This window comes from Populus euphratica, unplaced genomic scaffold, assembly GCF_000495115.2.
Source record: "Populus euphratica unplaced genomic scaffold, PopEup_1.0 scaffold643.1, whole genome shotgun sequence".
NCBI lineage: Eukaryota > Viridiplantae > Streptophyta > Magnoliopsida > Malpighiales > Salicaceae > Populus > Populus euphratica.
The window spans coordinates 164,339-177,469 of record NW_011500273.1 but is presented as its reverse complement, the minus strand read 5'-3'; the positions used below and the strand labels follow the sequence as shown (position 1 = coordinate 177,469).

Sequence of the window (13,131 nt, the reverse complement as noted above, 5' to 3'; positions counted from 1 at the left end):
AAAAAGCAATTATTAACATATATAGCAAATAAACTTTAGGAACCAAGGGTGCAACACGAATTACATTTTATCAATACTTCTAATGTCTCAAGAGAGAGTGGATTTGAATTACAAATTGCTACCCCTGGTTTCTGCTTCGTTTCTATCGATTGGGATAACATGCAACCAATTTATTATTTTATCAATACTTCTAATGTCTCAAGAGAGAGTGGATTTGAATTACAAATTGCTACCCCTGGTTTCTGCTTCGTTTCTATCGATTGGGATAACATGCAACCAATTTATTATTTTATCAATACTTCTAATGTCTCAAGAGAGAGTCGGATTTGAATTACAAATTGCTACCCCTGGTTTCTTCTTCATTTCTATCGATTGGGATAACATGCAACCAATTTGTTATACTAACAAACTGCTACCTCAATCGTAAAAGAATAACCAACAAAACAATCATTTTCATCAAGAGAATGAATAACAAAAACATGAATTACTTTCCCTTCTCCAAAGAAAAATAAAATCAAATTAGTTTAATAAAAAAAATTAATGTAAAAACATATTTGGATAATAGAAAATTACTTGTCATTGTTATCAAACCTGATTTAACAATTCAATTTTAAAACATGTCAACTTAATTCCTTATCGAATTTAAATTTTATAAAAATTATCTTGTTAACTAGATGAGTTTAACCAAAAAAAAATCAGGTTAACCTTCATCAACTTGTCACACCAATGACTTCAGCTATAAACTCTACTAATTCAAATTAATTTATTATATGACAGAAAATACAAAATTTTATTAATTCAATATCAAATAATAAATAAATAAAAATTTATTTTAGAAAAGAAATTTACCTAGCCATTAGTTAAAACAACCCAAAAGGCCAACATATAAACTTGTTTGCTGTTATGTCCAGCCATAATCCTTTTCCTTCCGTTTTCTTTTTACAAGCAGTGAGCCTCCTTTAATATCAAAACTACTGAAAATGAAGAAGACAGGACCAAACCCAGATGCCACAAATCCAACAAGAGTAATTTACGCAATTGGAGATTAAGTTCTGAAAGGAAAAAAGAAAAGAAACGAAGAGCCTGCCACCACACCAGATCCGTTCTTTTTACTTGAGAAATTATTACATTAAAAAAAAAAACCCACTCATATAATAGGCACTTTAGAAAAACAGCAATGAGCCTGCCAGTAAAGCAGGTGCAGCCCTTCTAATCAAGGAACAATCTCTAAATTGATCCAACATTCTCTATAGAGAACTAAACCCACTTAGCAAGCTGAATATTTAGTCCACTACTTACCAATTCTTTCAGGACCTCGTTTCCTTGTCCCTCTCTTCTATATTTTTTCTCACATGGTAGTAAAGCAGGTGCAATTGCATTTAGAATGCACAACCAAATCCCTTGACATGCAAGAAATTTTAGTGCTTTCCACCAGATGTTTCACATTGAAGAAACCAAATCTCAAAAATAACTAGTGTGTGGTACTAAAAAATATGAGATGTTATTTCGACCTTCAACTTCTGAATTTAACGAGTGGATAAAAATAAACAGAAACATGACAAAGAATTAAACAAATTCTCAAATTAAAAGAAACACTAACAAGATGATGCATTCATGTGCCATTATCATGAATCTCCATTGAGTGCCCATGTCTGCTGTACATGAGGGAGCATGAGAAAATCTTTTAACAAGTCCGAGCAAGATTAGAGGGAATAAGATCCCCAAAAGAGCATTATTCCTAGAAGTACATCCACCAGAGAGGCCAAAAATTAAATAATAACATAGGCATTTGTCAGGAATACAATTGTGGAGAATTGCAACTGTCCACGAAACTGACCTCGGCACCATTGCATGTTACGGGAGCTCCTGGGCAAAAAATTGCATGCCCAATCCTGGTGAAACTAAACCAATTTGTACAGAATATCTGGGAAAACGACTAGTGACATCATTAGCACCACAGCGTTCATTTACCACCTCTTTCCCAAACAATCCTTATTTCATGGATAGAAACCCATTACCAAAAGATTTAAGCAAGAGCACGACTAAATTTTTTAAACGTGTAAACACCATTGCTAAATCAGACTGCACGTCTGTTCTCCCCATTTACTGGAAAAAATTATGGGGAACCCCAATTTCTCTCTAGACATTCAATTTACAAGTCCAGATTATATTTCTCAAGAATGACATCAATGGCCTACATCAAAAGATCTAACAGCCTCCGTTTTATTTAAGGAGGCAATCTAGCATCCAACCTCCTCCATCCCCAGTGTGTGGTCTATGGTGAGTAAGGGCCAGTATATAGCTTAGGCGAAAATTGATCAAAAAACACAGGACGTGGAGAAATTGACCAAGAAGAGAGAATCAATTATCATAGCGAAAGACATTGTACCCTGTCAGGAAGATTCCTAGGCATGGGTAGAGCAGTGGCATATCTCTGAAGACAGGATTTCTGGGCATTTACAGATGCATCCGAGGATGATGAGCTCTCGGCCCCATCACCTTGAACCCGGCCATGGAACTTCGCAAATCGATTGATAACAGAAAACCTCTCTAGATCTTGGCATTCCACTCTCAGGTCTGAAACTGATGCTCTTTTATCCAATCTGCATGATTGGTGGGCAAATAATAAAACTAATGAGCATATCTCTGTACCCTTAGAAATTCCTGCTAAGGGAGATACCAAAGAAGAAAGAAAGAAAAGAAACACAGGTGAAAAAAACAGCAATCATGCCCGCATAAAACCCAACATTAAGCAAGCTAAATCTACATCTGCACAATCAAGTTCAAGCATACTCAATTGTTCACGTTCTAATGACCAATGCGCACTGAAACTTTTTTCAAGACGCAACATTCTAGACTGATTGAGCAAAACCTCTTTGAATTTTGTTCAGATTTACACATGATTCCTATGTCATAATTCAAAGCATATTAAGTCTATAGAAAGAGAAAATACTTGACAATTAGAGAGACACCAAAAATGTTTGAATCAGATAAGTAGACATACAGAGGAAGGGTATCTTAATATACCAGACACCAATATTATAAAGCAGAACAGAATTCAAAGGCAAGCAAAAATGAGATTACTGTTAATGACACCAAAGTTTACCTCAACAAATCACTCTCCAGCTTCCATGTTCTACAGATAAGGTCTTCCATGACTTTTGAGAAGTATTGATCACTAATCTTCTCAGATGATTTTATCTTCTCCGGCAGGCTTAGAAGAGAAAAGTTTCTTGTTATCATACAGATCAAAGAAAATTTCCCAGCAAAAACTATCAATCTTACTAACAGTAAAAAGCGTAATGAGAAAACAAAAGGCCCAGTGCATACTTATTGACCACCAAAATCGAGGTCCTTAATGGAGAATTTAGAGACAGCCCTACCCACTAGCATTATTTTAATGAAACGACTGCTCATAAGACTCAAGCTGCACCCTTACGGTTGCAAGCCCAAGAAATTTACCTTAGTAGCAATAACAGCCCCTAAAAGCATGCTATAAAAACCTTAGATAATATTGAAGAAATTCTTACTGGTCTCCACTGTTGGAAGGCGCAGGAGTATCCCTTCCAGTACAAGAGAGTGAGCTGCATGCATCTCCAAGTGTTGATCTGGCAACAGAGTATGCAGCATTCTCATAATGCAAAACAGCATCTGCAGAGAGAATTGATGTCATGGGAGGGTGAAGGAGCATCTGCATAAGCTGTGTGGTCAATATAAGCCTCCTCTTTGATCTAAGAACTGGCAGACCATTGTCTACCATTTCAACTTCATCTTCAACCTGTTATCATAAATTAATCCATTTGAAAATGAGGTAACTGAAAGACAACTACAAAAAAAAAAAAAAAAAATGAATATAGCTTGTAAAGCTCCTTTAGCCATGAGCAAACCTTCTCTGTCAATCTATTTGTTGCCTGTGCCCAGTCCACTTCAGCTACACTGCAAGTAACAAAGTCCACATATGTTATAATCACTAGGAAAAACAAGTATAAAACGAATCAAACACTTCCAGCAAATAAAATCAAGGGAAACGTATCAATGAACTTCTGCAAAGGGGAAAAAAGATAACTAAAACGATGCATCAGTTTCATCAAAAAGAAACAAAGGCACTCAGTAAATGCACAGTTTATGCCAGCCACCTGATATTCTGAAGCCTTTGAGGACAATGCATCACTTCCTTATGCCATGTTAGAAGCTCAGATATGGAACTTTTACGTTTCTTTGGTCTCATAACCACCAGACTCACATCAGCAGAATCAGGCTGCAATGACTGAGGGGAAGAAAAATTCTCACAAGCTATTGATGGGCGGGTTGAACTCTTTTGGACTATACCAAAATGGCTAGCAACAGCAGCATTTCCTTGCTCAATCAAACTATGAGCATGCAATGGATCATCAGGTCTTCCAGTGGTGAAAGGCAGTTCTGAAGTCTTCACGGTGACAGTTCTTTGAGCATCATGCATTCGTAATATCTGTCCATTTTTAAAGGTACCATACTGATCAAACCATGATGGAGCCATCTGGGGACTAATCTGGGAATGTTCATCTCTGACAGAAACTTCACCGTTGCTATTAGCGGAACTCTGGGAATCATTCCGACTAAATGCAAGCACTTCCTTTGAGGGTAAATTTGTGTCATTAGTATCAGCTGTTTTTCCTGAAAAGCTTAGCATTTTGGAATCTCCAGGAGGTATTGAAGCATGATTTGCTGATGCATCTCTGACCATATTATTGAATCCATAAAACTGCTGATCTCCCTGAGTAGCTACCAGCTGAGGATCCACAGAACCATCAGGACTTTTGAATCTATTCAAACTTCTATTACCATGATTGAGCCCTGCATTTTCCATGCCCTGCATTTGATGCAGTAGGGAGTAATTTTGATGCAAAGTATTGTTGGGTTTTAAAGATCGGCCAAAAGCTTCAATTTGTTTCCGAGTACTGGCCAGGTTTGAAAGAGATGTTTCAGCAAGATGACTCACAATAGAGTCTTTATCATGTGAAGCACTCACTGTCTTCTGGGCCCGATCATTCTCAGGTGAAGCTTGCCGCAAGTGGTCTCCTTTTGGCAGTTGCTCTTTCTCAACAAAACCATGTGAATTCATCGAACAGACACCAGGTTCAGCTTGACTGCTTCCTCCAGTTTGCATAATTTGATCTTCTGGCTTCTGTGGTTGAGAGAAAGATGTGCCTGAACTGTTATGTGATTGAAGATTGGGTTTAAACATGTTGGACAGAGCCTGAAACGGCTGAGAGCCAAATGGACGTAGCTGAGTTGGAACACTGGTCCACATAGTAGGTGATGTTTTTGAAGAAATGGCGTCTTGTGATAAAGCATTGCGCTGAGAAGCTGGAGCTGGTGCAGCTTCCAGCACCGGGAATTGTTGAGCAGAATCTCTTGCATGATTTTGGTTGTTGCTACTCGGCTGGGACATCTCAGAAGAGGAGGCATTATCATTATTTGAAGTATGCCTAGATGTGCCAAGCACCAATGGTATTGTAGATTGATTAGTTTGACCTCTCTTAGAAGACTCCTCCGTCTGTTTTGGTTGAGAAGAAAATCGATCAAAAGATTCATTAACAGATTCACTGGTTGTTGCTTGTCCACCTGTATCAGTCCTGTGCTGAGTGGAAGGATGACTTCTTGAGTAAGGGAAACCAGGGGAAAAGACAGCAGGAAACTTTCTCTGAGCACCACTGCCAGCATGTGTCGAGGTGCTGCAAATAGCATTCCTCAAATGTCCATGAGAAGTTTCATGTGGAATTAAAGACTGAAAAGAGGGTGTAGGAGCCAACCATGTAGAATTCATCGCATTTGAGGGGTTCTGAGAAGGAAGGGCGTGCTCTGGGATGAGCAACTGTTGGGAGGGAGGCCCAAGTTGTAAACCAAAAGTTTGAGAAGCAGAAGATTGATTCTTCTGAAAGTGAAAAGATGCATCAAGAGTTTCAGCTTCAGGCATCTCAGTAGACTGGTTGCAGTCCAGAGAACTAAAGTGCATTTCATTTCCCTGTTCCCTTGATTGGTCCACCTTGTGGAGAAGCTCTAGCATATTCTGACTGCTATAAATTTGAACACAAACCATGTACCAGTCACGTCAATGATCAAAAAGTGAATCGACAACACATTTGACTGCTAGCATGAAAAGGACACCATACAATTGGATAGTGAAGCGATCGTACCACAAATGCTCAATGAGTTTTTCACCATCAAGATAAACAGCTTAACAGCGACAAAATATATTGATCAACAAATTTCAAAATAACAATAAAAGACAATAACAGAATCCAAAACATTCAACTACCTTGAAATGGTTTTATTTGGTGAGCAAACAAATCTGTCAAAGGGAGTAGACAAGCCAGGTGCAGAATCTGGACGAATGCTTTTTGGAGGAATCTCATCTGAGCCTTTTGTTTCTCCTTGAAAGCCACATAAATGACCCTGTAAATAAGAGTTGAAAGAGATATTATTAAATAGTATTTGGCTTGTTTTCATTCCATGGAGAAGTCACACAGCATGACCGAGAAAATTTTCTAAGAGTACAGCAGGAAAAATCTGGAATGGAACTCAAGTAGCAATCTCCAAATTACCTTCTCAATTTCAACAGAATCTCTAGCTACATGACTAGGAAAGTTTGGCTGCCCAATATACCCTTGGTCAAGACCATTTAACCTTTGAGAAAACTGCTGAGGCGTGACCTGTGAATTTGCAACATGTTTTGTTTCATATGAAGGTTCCATGTCAATATCCAGATCCCCCATGGGATGATACTGAAATTTACGAATTCCAGATGGCTTTTGACCTATATTAATGGATGACTTTTGTTTTCCTCCAGGCAAAGAAAAAGAATCATTTGCACCTAACCATGCATTTTCCCTCACACCAAAAGTGGAAGCCTGGTGGGTTGTACTGGGGAAGCTATTGGTTGCGTTTTCATCTGTATTTGAGCCCTGCATTTTGTGAGTTTCAACTGCCCCATTTGCTAAACTACTATTTCCTGATGACTCAAAAGGTTGATCATTCTTAACCATATGAGGTTGGTACTTTCCAGGAATTTCAGTTCCTTTATGGTTCACTGACAAACCAGCATGTTTCCAGATATCAATATTGTTAACTTTTGGAAGCTGTTGACTGCTTTCTGTATCAGCCCTCTCAGTGCTTGAATCTAGCAATGCAGCAACATTATTCCGGTTAGTATCTTCTTTGTTGACCAGTGGGCTTCTCATGGAAGATTTTGCACATTCCAATTCAGTAATTGAATTAGAAACAGAAGTAGCCTTCCATTTATCAGAACCATGACTCATCACCTCAAACAAGGGACTTTTTTTATCAGCAGCCTGAGAATCTTGGCATGATTTTTCGTTTCCCTGATTTTTCAAAGCAGCAGTTGTGATGGAAGATGCAGAATCCATGAAGTTCCAGCCACTTGGACTACGTAATGGTTGGCCACTGGAATTATAAGATGGCATGCTCTGTTGATTGGCCCAAGGGCCTTGAATGCTCTTTGCATTTAATTCTGCGTCTGAAGAATGGGTAGCTTTTCCATAAAAATGACTGCCTTCGGCAGCTGCCTTTTGTAGGAGGCTCCTATCTGAAAGCTTGGTTCCATCCCCTGGAAACTGTTGAATATGTGTATGAGGAGAACCAGTCTGCAACCTCTCACTGTGTTCATGTGAAGTATTGACTCCAGATTGATGAGCCCCTGGTGTATTATTATAACTCATACCTGTATTGGTTTTATGAGACACAGGGAAGGGTCGAGAGTTTAAGCTAGAGGCCGATTGCAAGCTATTATCAGCCCAATTTGAGTGCTGTTTGCTACTATCATTTACAGTGGGATTCTGCTGATTCCCAGCTGGAGGTTCATTATTTCGGCAAGTCAGACCACTCCACTCTTCTTTTTGCCCAGTATCACCACTAGAAGTTTCTGCAACAGCAGATTGCATAAGGGCACTCCAGCTCCCACTTTGAACAGAGGGCAATGTACTGAAAAAGTCTGTTCCATCCAGCATATTGTAACCACCGGAACCCATGCTAGCACCCCTGCCAAAGGTATCCAATAAATTATCATCTGACCCAAACAAAATCATAGCTTCAGTTGGATCTAGGGTAGCCTTGTTCTGGGAAGGAGCAACCTGTACAGCTGTTTCCTCTTGTGATGTTTCTGATGGACCAGCCAGGTCTTGCCTCGAGCAAGTTTCTTGCACTAGCCCATTGCTTTGCTGGGGATTCACTTGCTGCTGCAATTTTTCCAAATTAAATTCACTATCTATACCATGACCATCAGAAGAAGTGATCATATTTCTTCCCTTATATCCCTGTCTAGAAACCAAAGTTCCATCTTGCACATTAACCTGCTCTGGAAATCCAGGATACTGATTGCTTGGTAAGGAGCTACTGCTGCCTGATATCTGCTGCATTGAGGACTTATCCATTTGGACAGGAGAATACTGATTTGAACTGACTCTTGTTCCAGAGACTGGGACACCATAAAGAGATTGATCCACATGCTGTGGAACCATACCCATTAAGCATGCGGTTGCCTGGCCCTGTTCAGGGGAAAACATATGTCCTCTAAAGGATCCTTGCATAACTGGAGGCGCACCTCGCTGCGGCCAGTGTGAGCTAGATGCCATAAGCTCAGGCTGCCATGAAAAATTCGATGTTTCATGAATAGGAATTCCATTGATCAAAGCCTGTGAGTTGCCAGCTGCCTGTTTTGCAAAAGTGGAAACCGGATTCACTGAATTCAGCTTCCTAGCATCTTGTTGCTTCTGAAGTTGCTGCTGCCTCTGCATTTCTTGCATTTGCTTGAGCATGAATTGTTGCTGTAGCAGCTGCATGTCACTAATCCCTGGCTGTTGCCTAGGAAAAGGTTGCAGCATACCAGAATGCTGGCTGCTGATTTGCTGCTGAGCTCTGAAAAAATCATAATTAACTGGAGATTCATTAAAATCCATCCTGGCTGAATTCTTCTTAAGAAAATCAGGACCATTTCCTAGCTGTGAATCAAGCATTGAAAAGCCTTTTGAAGACATATTACGCCGATCAGATTCTATATCCACTCCCACAAAGCTTGCTTCATTCTGCCTTGATGGGAGAACTTGATGACCATGCATATAGCCATTCAAAGGTGGCTGTTGGCTTTCAGGCTGGCTTCTAGCAAACTCAGGCCCTGTATTTGAATGAGAAAAGTACATATCAAGCTGCACACTCGATGATTCACCTCCTCTCTCAATATCAGCTAATTTCAAAAGAAAACAAGTGATAAATGACATAAAGCCTACAAACTTTAGTTCACACAATAACTTCAAACCATAATATCCATAATCTTGGATTATAAAATGGCAAAAACCACACCTGCTTTATTACGATATAACTCTACTGGAAACAGCACAGGTCACTGAAAAAAAACAAACTACAATATGCATAATTAATACCTGGTTGATGTACATTGTCATTTTTTAAGTTAGAAATAAGAGATGTGCCAATCTGCCAGTGACTTCCAGCCCAGGGAATATTATTTAATCCATTCCATGTCCCATCAACAGCCTGTGCTTGGTGCTGGCCCTGGGACCAGTTATCCTGCCCAAAGAAATTGTGGATCCTATCTCCAACTTCGTTGCCAGGCATAGATAACCCACCCCACCAGATATTCAGCAGCTTAAATTTTGTCAGAAGAAACTCGCTACCTAAGAGGAAATCAAGTTTACTCTATATTCCAACAATTCAATTAAACAGAACTTCACTGTGCAAAACTTTACAAGTACAAGTATGTTAACACCTCTTCTCGGTTCATCAATTGTCACCCAAATAGCCACATTCCAGTCACTCAAATCTCATTCTGCATAAAATCAAGATCTGGAGCATCACAATGAAGTAATGGAAACATGTGAGGATAATATTTGTGTGTTGTGCATATGCGCAGAGATCATTTTACAAATACATGCATTCAACCAAACAACTTATTCAGGATTAAGGAGATGGTGAACTACTAACATTGAAGGTGAATATCTGTACCATACAAATAGAGTCAACCCTTAAAAAATACAAGCTTTACCTAATAAATTGCATAAACAATGATATCTCACAGTTAAAAATATACATATAAAATATTAAATTTAATAATATCTTGTAGTGCATCACTCAGTTAAACAAGCAGGTGCACAACACTGATCCCCTAGAATTAAAATCTATCCATATGTCCATTCTTCACAAAGATTATTACTGATAGTAATTAAATTTCTGGAATTAACATGACTTGCAAACAAAATGAGAAATGGAAGGTATGAATGAAAACAGCAACCTCAAGCTTATTCGCTGAAAAGGAACATTAGCACATTTCTTGTGGTTTCATGTAAATACAAATTTATATCTTTTTTCTAGATAATTAGTGATGACGCCTGTATTTTCTCCTCTGTTAGTAAACATTAAGACAGTAGTCGAGAATGCAAAATGAAACAAGAACCTAAACCATCATGAAAAACCAAGTATAAAGATCTAGCAAGTAATGACCAGCCATCGAAGCATAACATTAAATGTCTCCGCTTATTTGGGTCTAAAGACCTGCATTGGATGCAATATCTCCAGTTATTAGAGTCTACATGACCTACATTGGATGCTCATGCAATATCACTAAGCTTGAAAGGAAAAGAATGAGATTGATTTCTATGGCTCCATTTGTTTTTGTAGTACAGTCTGCGTTTTGCCCCAACCACAGATTTGAAAGTGTTTGGTTAATCACAGTCCCACTCTTGAAATTTTGGTTAAGAAAAAGCTAAATTTGTAGCTTTTCTTAAGCCTAAGTTTTCAAACAGTAGCTGCAAAAGCTACCACAATGCTACTAAACACACACTATGTGTCAAACAACATTTCTGAGCAAATATAAATCCATCTCAATCAAGAACTTAGTAATTCAAGAATACCATGTAGAATTAATATTGAACACAACCACATCCCTTTCCACCAACATGGAGCCATTAAACATGAAAAATTAATCAACTGTCAATGTTATGGCAGTTCAGGATAAATCCTCAGAAACAACCACATCCAATCTGAAGTCTCAACACATGAAAAGTTTTCAGGCACTTGAATCTTTCTCAAAACCCGTATGAATTTAATATTCCCTTGGTGTGTGTGTGTGTGTGCGTGTGTAAAAAAAAAAAACAAAGTGAACATCTCAGACATTGTCAACAAATCTAACTTCAAAAAGTCACTGCTAGCTTAAAGGAGAGCTCTATAAATTTCTAAGGCAATAGGGCGTTCCTGCTACACAAAAGTGCATTCAAGCAACCTACAGAAGATATCCTTCAGCAGCAAGTAGCTTAAATTCAAATTGCAAGAACTTAGAAGATGAACCTCTTCTTTCTGTCGGTTCACGCTAGGAGGTGCTTAAATTCAAATTAAAGATGGAATTAATTGGTGAGCTTCTTCTTTTCGTTGATTCATAAGAGATGAATCAGCTGGAGGGAAAAGGACCTCTTCAACCAAGGGCCCTGGTGAGCAGAAACCTCCCAAATTCTAATCCCAGTAAACTTCATTGACATGGATGTCCTCCCCCCTCAGAATGCAGTTGTGCAGGCGAAGGGGGCAGGTGGAATAGAAAGCTTTCTGCCATATGGATTGATGCCAAGCATTCAATTGTAAAAGAGGGAGCTAAATCAAAGAGTTCTTTGAAGTTGGATTAGAGGAGTTTCTTGTTTGTCAACCTCGAACTGGAAAACTTAAAGAAAGGGGGGGAGGCAACAGGTGAGCAAGGTGTTGCTTGCAGTCCTCCCATAGTGATTACTGACCTTCTCATAATTGAACGTCTTTTAAGCCACTTTCCAGAACACTGAGGCTGTCGATCAATATTTTTCCAATTATTTGAAGAAAGCAATTAGAAATGTCCACTTTGAGAAGCCAAATTTACCTCTAACTAATATTTTTCCAATGGCTTTGACGTTTATTTATACACAAGAAAATTTCGGTATCAATGTTAGAAATCAAAGAAGGTATCATAAGATACACAAATTCAGATCATAACAAACCAAATGAGATTGAAAATCCCTCTCTCTCACTCACTTGAAGACAAATGCTTACCAAACATTCAAAGCCCAAAGACAAAACAAGCAAATGAAAACATAAACCAGCAGAAACGAAACGCAAAAAACAATTCCCTCTTCTTCTATCAACAACCAGACAATGCCCGAAACCCTAAATTTAAATAAAAACCTCACATTTATAGCCAAATTACAAAAGATCGAGAACAAAACAACAAGACTTAAAGCTTAGATAATCCTTTTTTAGCAAAAAAAACAAAGAAACAAGCAGCAATAGAGCTGCTCATCCGTAAAGCACCAAAACCTTAGCTCATATACGGACTCAGAATTTAAGAAAGAGAAAATTAGGGTTTCTAGAGAGAGAATTAGGATCGCACTTTCACGTTGACGCCTCAATTTGAGCTCCAAATCGATCCTCCAGGGGTTCGAAAGTTTCTTAATCTGGGGTTTTGAATCGAAAGAGAGATAGAGGGTTTAGGAATGAGAGCTCAGAGAGAGAGAGAGAGAGAGATAAAGTTATCAAAATAGTGAGCGAAATTTTCAACGAACAGAGGAACAAAACCGAGGTTCGGGTCCGAGGCTAGGTTTGGAGTCCGAAGCTGAAGGCCAAGTAAAGGAAGGCGTTTTCCGGGAGAGGGAAGAAGAGAGAGCAAGTGGAAGTGGTTGAGGGTAGAGGGGAAATTAGGTGGTCCTGCCGTTAAAATCTGCCATGCGGCAAAATAACAGGTGGAGCCCACTTCTTTTTACTGGGATTTCCCATTTCTGCTTGATGGACCTTTATGATTAATTGATCTTGACTTTTTCATTTGTTGAAGGAAGGATTGCTTGTATTTAAACTTCTTCCTTCTTTTTGGTCTGTGGATTTGGAGACCATTAGAGGGAAAAAAAAAAATTTGAATTCCGATGGCGTTTGATAAGATCATCTGCATTTTATATGAAATATTCACATTCATCACCTTATCACATTTCTCGACTTGATTATACAGTGGATGAGAGAGGTCCTCCCCGTGTATTAATTTGAAATACACCTTGATGATGCTTCAAAACAAACTTTAAGTAACCGAGGAGAAAGGTTTATATAATTTATATACTAGAT

General features: G+C 38.7%; 1 protein-coding gene across 4 annotated transcripts; it reads right to left on the bottom strand.

Moving 5' to 3' along the window:
- Window positions 1-1,556: 1,556 nt before the first annotated feature.
- On the bottom strand, window positions 1,557-12,679 carry LOC105113012 (uncharacterized). 4 transcript variants are annotated; one of them, XM_011008986.1, is made up of 11 exons: window positions 12,413-12,679; window positions 9,779-9,838; window positions 9,435-9,686; window positions 6,585-9,169; window positions 6,299-6,435; window positions 5,793-6,056; window positions 4,137-5,714; window positions 3,888-3,936; window positions 3,531-3,778; window positions 3,107-3,214; window positions 1,557-2,603 (listed from the first exon to the last, which is right to left on the bottom strand). In XM_011008986.1, the coding sequence occupies exons 3-11, from the start codon at window positions 9,625-9,627 to the stop codon at window positions 2,369-2,371; spliced, it is 5,397 nt and encodes a 1,798-aa protein (XP_011007288.1). In that variant the 5' UTR covers window positions 9,628-9,686; window positions 9,779-9,838; window positions 12,413-12,679; the 3' UTR covers window positions 1,557-2,368. The 4 variants fall into 4 exon arrangements, with proteins under 4 accessions (XP_011007288.1, XP_011007285.1, XP_011007287.1 ...); XM_011008983.1 differs by having other exon boundaries at window positions 4,137-6,056; XM_011008985.1 differs by having other exon boundaries at window positions 4,137-6,053.
- Between the last annotated feature and the right edge of the window lie 452 nt (window positions 12,680-13,131).

What these genes read in the sequence shown, in the direction of transcription:
- LOC105113012 (XM_011008983.1), bottom strand. Translation starts at nt 9,627, where the DNA reads ATGCCTGGCAACGAAGTTGGAGATAGGATCCACAATTTCTTTGGGCAG. An exon ending in CCAAATAAAACCATTTCAAG is followed by an intron (nt 6,057 to 6,298) that starts GTAGTTGAATGT and finishes TCAAATTTATAG; the next exon opens with CAGTCAGAATATGCTAGAGC. An exon ending in CAAATAGATTGACAGAGAAG is followed by an intron (nt 3,779 to 3,887) that starts GTTTGCTCATGG and finishes TTATGATAACAG; the next exon opens with GTTGAAGATGAAGTTGAAAT.